Below are 8,610 nucleotides of genomic sequence, written 5' to 3' on the forward strand. Positions count from 1 at the left end.
CAAAGACTTTAAGTTTGTGATGCTGGGTTGAGGAGTTAAAAAGACATTAAAATGGTGATTGTAGATTGAGTAGCAGTGAGGGCAGACGACAAATAAGGTAAACAGTAGTTTGGAAGGCAAGGGACCAAAATTTGAGGTGTACGGATGCATGGTGAAGCAAGGTTAGAACTGTATCGACAACATGCCGATGTTTTATTTTAGTTGTACCAACAATTTACGGAGTGTAAGGAGGACTTATTAGGTTTTGAATGCCATGATTCAACAAAAGATAGTTGAGACAAACAAATTCGCATCCTCCATCTGTATATAGTGTTTTAATTGACATAAGAAACTGATTTGTTATCATGCGAGTGAAGTTTAGAAATATATCCTTAACTTCTGATTTAGCTTTCAAGGAAAATAACCAAGTGTATTTGTTAAAATGATCAACAAACACCACATAGAAATGAAAATTATCAAAAGAAGATATAGGAGAAGGACCCAAACATCAGAGTAAAAAACATCAAATTGTTTCGTACTAGAAATAGTATTTGCACCAAAGGGCACTCGGTGACCTTTATTACATAAACATGAATTGCAAAAAGTGAAAGACTCATTATTCACTACTGGAAGCTTAAATGATAAAGCACAAGCTTTAGTGATGCGAGGTTGTGGGTGACCAAGTCGAGCAAGCCAAAGATGGAGCGATGGTGATACTTGCACGGTAAAATGAACTTTTGGGAGACTAAGTGATGAACAACTTGATGTAGATGGCCATTCATAGAGATCTCCATTACTCTAAACTTGCAGAAGACATGCTCCAGTGTTCGAATCCTTCACAAGAGAAGAATAAGGAAAAAAATCAATAGAGGTTAGATTTTGACAACAAAATTTTGCAACAGAAATTAATCTTTTCTTAATGTATGGAGAACACAAAATATTACGCAGTTTAAAAAGAATTGAGAGGTGAGAAATGAGTAGTGTGGCCTATGTGTGTGATAAGTAGTGTGGCCTATGTGTGTGATAGGAATAGTTTTACCATCTTCAACAATAATTTCATCTGTGCCTGGAAATTCATTAGAGGCTTGTAGAGATTGAAAAATGTTGATAATGTGATAAGAAACTCCAGAATCAACTATCCAATTGTTGGAAGGGTTAGAAGCATAAGCCATACGATTGACAAAGTTGGCTTGAGCTTCAATTGCATTATGAGATCTTGAACGACTGACTTTGGCTATATGACCATAGTAATGACATAATTGACATTGGATACATTGCTGGTTGTTGCGATTGGTGTAAGAGGGATTGAAAGAGGTTGATATTGAGAGGTGTTGTTACGATAGGGGTTGGGGTTGGCTTGTGATGTGTCCGGCGATTGAAAGTAATAGGGTTTTTGATCTTGGAATTAGAGTTATGGGATTTTTGGTGTAACTGGGCAGTGAAGATCGGTGCGGCACTCTATGTGGAGCAGACTTCACTTGCTCTTTGGCTCCGGCCTTTGGGCCCGTATTGAAAAGAGATCTTGGTTTATTTTATTATAAAAGAAACACCAGAAGTTACGTGTTATTCTGAGGAGATGTTTGATCTCCCAAGTCTAGGGGCTTCTTGTAAGGAATAGATACAGCCCCTGTACGTACTACAATTTTCTAGAGCAAATTAAATGCATATTTTGTTTATGTTTTGTACTAGATCAGCAAATGCACTTGATAATACTCTCTCTATATATATATATGTGAAAATAATTATCTCAGCATTTTAAGCAAACGATACTACTTAGATATCGATTAAGTTTTTTAGAAGGCTAAGCCACAATAGAACTTGCAGCTTTTGCGAGATTTACCAGAGAGCTTTGCTGGGATCTAATAGCTTACTGTCAATGAAATAGAGATAAGTTATGTAGCAATGAAATAAATGCATTTTGTTAGAATTTCTTCAACCTTCAAAGAACGCTTTATTTTGTTTTATGTTAATCTTAACTAGTATTAGTAGAAGTTCTCATACACTATATATCAGTTGGAAATTGGCATTCACCAAGTTGAAAAGCTAGCAACTTGTTGTTAGTCTGCAAATGTTAAAGGTACTCTCTGGATCAGGTAAAAACATATATTCTCCCTTTTTCAGCTTCAGCCATGACATAGAATTGATAAATGATTTGCACAAATTTGAATATATTCTTCAAATTATAGTCTAGACACTGTAGTTTGTCATACATCATTAATTCATAACTCTCATAATATGGAGTAAGATCTGTAGAAATACTTTTAAATATTTCACAATTGATGCCAAGTGAAGAAGCGAAAGTGTATAACTACTAGCATTTCCTTACAATTTTTATTTTATTTTTACGTCAGTTGTTTAGAAGATAGCAAGATGTTAACATTTCGTATTGATGGAATATATACCACAGCGGAAGCAATAACAGAATCTTATTCACATGTAATCTAAACAACTAGCACGTATGGAGATTTTAGGATTACCTCTTGAAGCGTAAACACAACAAATCTAGGTCATTTTCCAATTCCTCAGTTGAAAACACACTAGCAGCTTTCCACAGTCTTCTACTGTGTTACCCAAACAATAACCGAAAAAAAAGAGAATTTTGGGTGGGCAAAATTCTAGTAGAAACCGCAGTCAGAATCATGAAAAAAACGTCCAGCCCTTATATCCATATATATAGCTGCGTTTTTTAGGTCAAAACCGTTTTCAAAACCTGTTAGGTTTCCTTCTCCCGCTAAGGGACGGTTTCCACGTTTTCTTTCCCACTAAGTAACAGTTTCCACAATTTTCTATTATTTAGGCACAGTAGGGACCACAGAATTTAATTAACAAGGCTTCCTATTATGATATTAATTTCGAAATTCTGAAACTAATTTCCATCATAATAAATTACGAATTATTCCACTAAAAATTCGTAATTGCACTCCTTAGTTCAATTTCGAAATTCTTCCATAAAACCTTATTTAACTCCCCATGTTAAGATTCAGATACTAATCAATCAAATTAAATTACTGACTATTTAATTTATTGATTACTTCCTTTAGACGTACACTTAACTTATTTCATGTGTCGGATACAAAATCCACCGGCCGGGTTTACACATGAAAACTTATAAGCTTTCATAAAGGAGTATCATCAATCTCAAAATTGAGACATAGATTCCATCAACTAATTATTACTTCGCCAATGTATATCATTGTTATCCAATTTATCAGGCTTATTGACTCGCGAAAGAATATCGCCTTTTAATAAATCAAAACAACAAGTGACATACACAGCTAATAATAATTATATCAGAATTAAGAGTATAAGTACATTAAATGGACTAGAGAAATTATTTTATAAAGTCAGTATAAAATACTCATCTCTACTTGATCCGTTCAATACATACAAAATGTACTAGCACAAGAAGTTGGAATTAAACCATTCCCATAATCAAGATAAATTATATTTAATCTTGTGCTACAATCATTCCGATGATTTGTCCAATTCCATCATTAGATTGTGAACATTAACTTTTATGTCTTACAAGAACCGATGATTTAATCTTCCGTGTATAAGCTAAACTCTATACACTAAATCATCTACTATGTAAGCAATGGACGCACAAACCAACACATGATCTATTTAAAATGAAACTTTATTGAATTTAAACAAGTAAATAAATAATTGTTCATAAAGAATACTATAACAATACGCATGGCTTATAGTATATTCTAACAATCTCCCACTTAGACTAATAACCATGCGTCTACAATTTTGACACCCATTCCTTCTACATGCTTATCAAAAGTCTTCTGTGGTAAGCTCTTAGTAAACGGATCTGCCAAGTTGTTCTCTGACGCAATCTTGGTGACCACTACATCCCCTCTCTGCACTATATCACGAATTAAATGATATTTACGCTCAATGTGCTTTGCCCTCTTATGGCTTCGTGGCTCCTTTGAATTTGCAACCGCACCACTATTATCACAGTAAAGCGTAATTGGTGCTTGAATCGAAGGAACCACACCCAACTCTCTCAGGAAGTTACCGAGCCAAACTGCCTCTTTGGCTGCCTCAGAGGCTGCCACATATTCGGCTTCCATGGTGGAATCAGCAACACAAGTTTGCTTGATACTCCTCCAACTTATGGATCCACCTCCAAGAGTAAACACATTACCTGAGGTAGACTTTCTAGAATCTCTGTCTGATTGGAAATCCGAATCAGTATACCCAATAGGTACCAGGTCATCCGATTGGTAGATCAACATGTAATCCCTAGTCCTTTTCAGGTACTTGATTATATGTTTAACCGCCGTCCAATGCTCTTTCCCAGTATTAGACTGAAATCTGCTAACAACGCCAACGACAAAGCAGATATCAGGCCTAGTGCATAACATAGCATACATGAGGCTCCCCACAGCTGATGCATAAGGGACTGCCTTCATCTTTTCTATCTCTTCATCAGTCTTAGGAGACTGATCTTTAGATAGAGAAATTCCATGTCTGAAAGGAAGGAATCCTTTCTTGAAATCATGCATGCTAAACCTGGAGAGTATTGTATCAATATAAAGACCTTGGGACAAGCCTAATATCCTTTTCTTGCGATCTCGCAAGAGTTTGATCCCAAGGATATGAGCCGCTTCTCCCAAATCTTTCATATCAAAATGTGTGGACAACCACTGCTTAACTGAATTCAACATGCCCACATTATTTCCTATGAGCAGTATGTCATCTACATATAAGATCAAAAATGCCACTTTGTCCCCATCCCACTTTTTGTATACACAAGATTCGTTAAGACACTGATCAAAACCAAAAGTTTTAATCGCCTTATCAAAACAAGTGTTCCATGCCCTAGATGCCTGTTTTAGTCCATAAATGGACCTTTTAAGCTTACACAACATGTGCTCTTTGCCACTTTCCATAAAACCGTCTGGTTGCATCATATAGATGCACTCATCAAGACTTCCATTAAGGAAAGCTGTCTTGACATCCATTTGCCAAATCTCATAATCATAATGAGCAGCAATGGATAAGAGAATCCTTATAGACTTAAGCATGGCTACCGGCGAGAAGGTTTCCTCATAGTCAATCCCTTTTTTCTGAGTAAACCCTTTCGCTACAAGCCTTGCTTTAAAAGTTTGTACTTTTCCGTCTACACCTCTCTTTTTCTTATAGATCCATTTGCATCCAATGGGTTTAACCCCATCAGTTGGTTCTACAAGATCCCAAACCTGATTAGAGTACATAGACTCCATCTCTGATTTCATAGCAGCAACCCACTTATCGGCATCCTTATCATGTAGTGCTTGGTCGTAATTGACAGGTTCGGAGGTAGGCTCATCAGGGATCCTATCATATGATTCTCCCAAGAGCGTGTAACGAACTGGCTGTCTTATTTCTCTCCCACTACGACTATGCACTACATCAGTTGCAACTACATCACGTTGATTTTGTGGTTGAACCACAACATCATCAGCAACCTGAGTCTCCATGCTATCCACAGGGATATCAACGACTTCTTCCTGTTGTGCAGTCTGCTCAACATGACTCCCACTACTTTGTGGTAGTATGACTGCGGGCACTTGTTCTTGTGGTACATTAAGTCTATTGACATTTCTCCCACTACTAAAGTGCAATGGTATGTCAAAATCGACTTCCGGGGTTTGGATATGGTCGTTTTGATTTTCAGATGACTGAGTTTCCATTCCTTTGCTGAGTTCCTGTAAAACGAGTTTACTTCTAGGAACATGGTTCATCAAATAGTCCTCTTCTAGAAACTTGGCATTTGTGCTAACAATTACCTTTTTCTCTTTAGGACAATAGAATAAACCACCTTTCGTCCCTTTTGGATAACCTATAAACACGCATACATCCGTTCTTGCCTCCAATTTATCCGTTTTCCCCTTTAGCACATGTGCCGGACAACCCCAAACTCGAATATGCCGCAGACTAGGCTTGGGCCCAGTCCACAATTCTGTAGGGGTCAAGGGTACTGACTTTGAAGGAACTAAGTTCAGAACATAATTCGCCGTTTCTAAGGCATGTCCCCAAAAAGACAAAGGCAAATCGGAATAACTCATCATTGATCTAACCATTTCCATAAGAGTCCTATTTCTTCTTTCAGCTACACCATTTTGTTGTGGAGTTCCAGGTGCAGATAATTGAGATGTAATTCCACATTCTGATAAATAACCAATAAAGTCTGTAGAGAGGTACTCCCCACCACGATCAGATCGTAGTGTCTTGATATGTTTATTATGTCGCTTTTCAGTCTCAGTCTTGAATTCTTTGAACTTTTCAAAACATTCAGACTTTCGACACAACAAATAAATATATCCATATTTTGAGTAATCATCTGTGAAAGTCACAAAATACTCAAAACCACCTCTTGCTTGGACATTCATTGAACCACACAAATCAGAATGAATTAATTCTAATTTATCACTTGCCCGATTTCCTTTTGAGGGGAAATTTGGTTTTGTCATTTTCCCTTCTAAACAAGATTCACAAGTTGGTAGTGCCTCCACTTTCAATGAACTTAAAGGTCCATCCTTGACCAACCTGGAAATTCTGTTCAGATTTATATGACCCAAACGCAAGTGCCATAAATATGTTTCACTCAATTCAGAAGAACGTTTTCTCTTGCTTGGTAAATCAACATTATTCAGTTCTTTAGGTGGTAACGGTTTAGGAATAGAGTCAACAACAAAAAGACCATTAATCAATGTAGCCGAAGAGAGATAACGCTTATTATGAGTAATAACACATTTATCAACGTCATGACAATTAAAATCATAACCATCTCTCATAGCGATAGAAACCGAAATTAAATTCCTTCTAACGGAAGGTACATATAATGTGTCTTTTAAAGCTAAAACTCTACCACTACCAAACGAAATACTAATATTTCCTAATGCTAAAGCTGGGGCTGCTGAACCGTCTGCTTGATAAACATTGATTTCTCCTTTACTTAGCCGCCGCGTTACCTGAAACCCCTGCAAATAAGTGCAGATATGATTAGTGGCTCCCGAATCTACACACCATGACATGGTAGAAACAGCCGCTAAAAATGTTTCAACGACAAGTAGATGTAAATCACCTGGTTTATTTTTCAGCTTGGCCAGATAAGTTGGACACTGCTTCTTATGATGCCCGGGCTGCTTGCAGTGATAACACTTGCCCTTAGCCTTTTTCACACCAGCAGTCGCGCCACCAACAGAGGGTTTTTGAGCCTTTTTCTTTTTCTGCCCGCCTCTCGGCTTAGAAGAAGAACCTGCCTCAAAATTCAATGCCACGGGAGGAGCTTGGGACTTGATAATAGTCTCTGCCGACTGCAGCTCATTCAACAATTTCGCAAGGGACAAATCCATTTTGTTCATGTTATAATTCAGGCGAAATTGCTGAAAACTGTCAAGCAAAGTCTGCAGGATCATTTCAACCTGCGTGTCCTTATCAATATTAGCTCCAAGGACCTCCAGTTCATTCAGAAGACTCATCATCTTCAGAACATGGTCCCTGACCGATGAACCTTCAACCATTTTGGTATTCAGAAGGGCTTTCATGGCAGTCTGCTTAGCCGCACGATTCTGATCTCCGAACATTTCTTTGAGATTTTCCAGAATGTCATAAGCAGACTCCATCGACTGATGCTGATGTTGCAGAACATTCGACATGGATGCCAAAATGTAACACCGCGCCATCTCATCAGCCTTAATCCATTTCTGGTAAGCCTTCTGTTCATCATCTGTGGCATCATCTCCAGGTTTTTCTGGACAGACCTCATCGAGCACAAATTTGTACTCTTCAGCAATTAGAACAATATCCAAATTTCGTTTCCAATCAACATAATTTGGACCCTCAAGTTTGTTTTGGGTAAGAATGGCCGTAAGGGGATTAAAAGCAGTCATTGTTAATCTGGGAGACATTAAATATTTAAATAGATCAAATCAGTTTGTATTATGAACATTAAAATTCAAAACACATTATATATATACAATCTATGCACCTTGAACAACAAATTTCGATGGGAAAGAAGCTATTCTTGCAATATACATATATAATGACAGATTTTCACTCCATAAACTTAAACATGTCATACTCAGATGGAGAGTAAACTATTAATTTAAGCCAAGTGAATATCAACATTCAACATATATTAGTCCCATTGAACCAACATGCATACTCAGATGGAGAGTAAATACAAATAATCAATGACTAGTATAACATAGTGATTATTCATAATATTTTTATCCGATATGGAAGAAGACCTACGTCAACGTGTAAAAATATTATATCACTGATTTTTTAAGCCCGGGGACCAAGGGAATTGATCCCCACAATTTCTGGAATTAAAAAAAACTAAAAAAAAATTCAGAATTTTAGAAAAACAGCAAAAACACCATCTAAACGACCCCGAACGCCCAAAAAACGACTTCAGTCATGCATGAAATCCATGAGTATTGCTCACTGGGCCGTTTCACATGGACCTGCCAAGTTTCAGGTCCATCGGAGTCCGTCAACTTTTTGACCTCCGATTTTCTGCCCTAATTCAGCAAAACGTGTTTTTCCGTTTTACATGATAAAATTCAATTTTCAGATTATTCTAACTCAACATCACCAATATTAAAAGGATACATCAAGTTTTCA

General features: G+C 37.2%; 1 protein-coding gene across 1 annotated transcript; it reads right to left on the reverse strand.

Moving 5' to 3' along the window:
• Nucleotides 1-7,374: 7,374 nt before the first annotated feature.
• LOC142172609 (uncharacterized) lies at nucleotides 7,375-7,871 on the reverse strand. Its single transcript, XM_075236272.1, has 2 exons — nucleotides 7,493-7,871; nucleotides 7,375-7,385 (listed from the first exon to the last, which is right to left on the reverse strand). Exons 1-2 carry the CDS (start codon nucleotides 7,869-7,871, stop codon nucleotides 7,375-7,377), a joined length of 390 nt encoding a protein of 129 aa, XP_075092373.1.
• Nucleotides 7,872-8,610: the final 739 nt, after the last annotated feature.

Source organism: Nicotiana tabacum, chromosome 18 (genome assembly GCF_000715075.1).
Source record: "Nicotiana tabacum cultivar K326 chromosome 18, ASM71507v2, whole genome shotgun sequence".
NCBI classification, from domain to species: Eukaryota; Viridiplantae; Streptophyta; class Magnoliopsida; order Solanales; family Solanaceae; genus Nicotiana; species Nicotiana tabacum.

Bases quoted from the DNA above. Each gene is read 5' to 3' on its own strand.
- LOC142172609 (XM_075236272.1), bottom strand. From the start codon at position 7,871: ATGACTGCTTTTAATCCCCTTACGGCCATTCTTACCCAAAACAAACTT.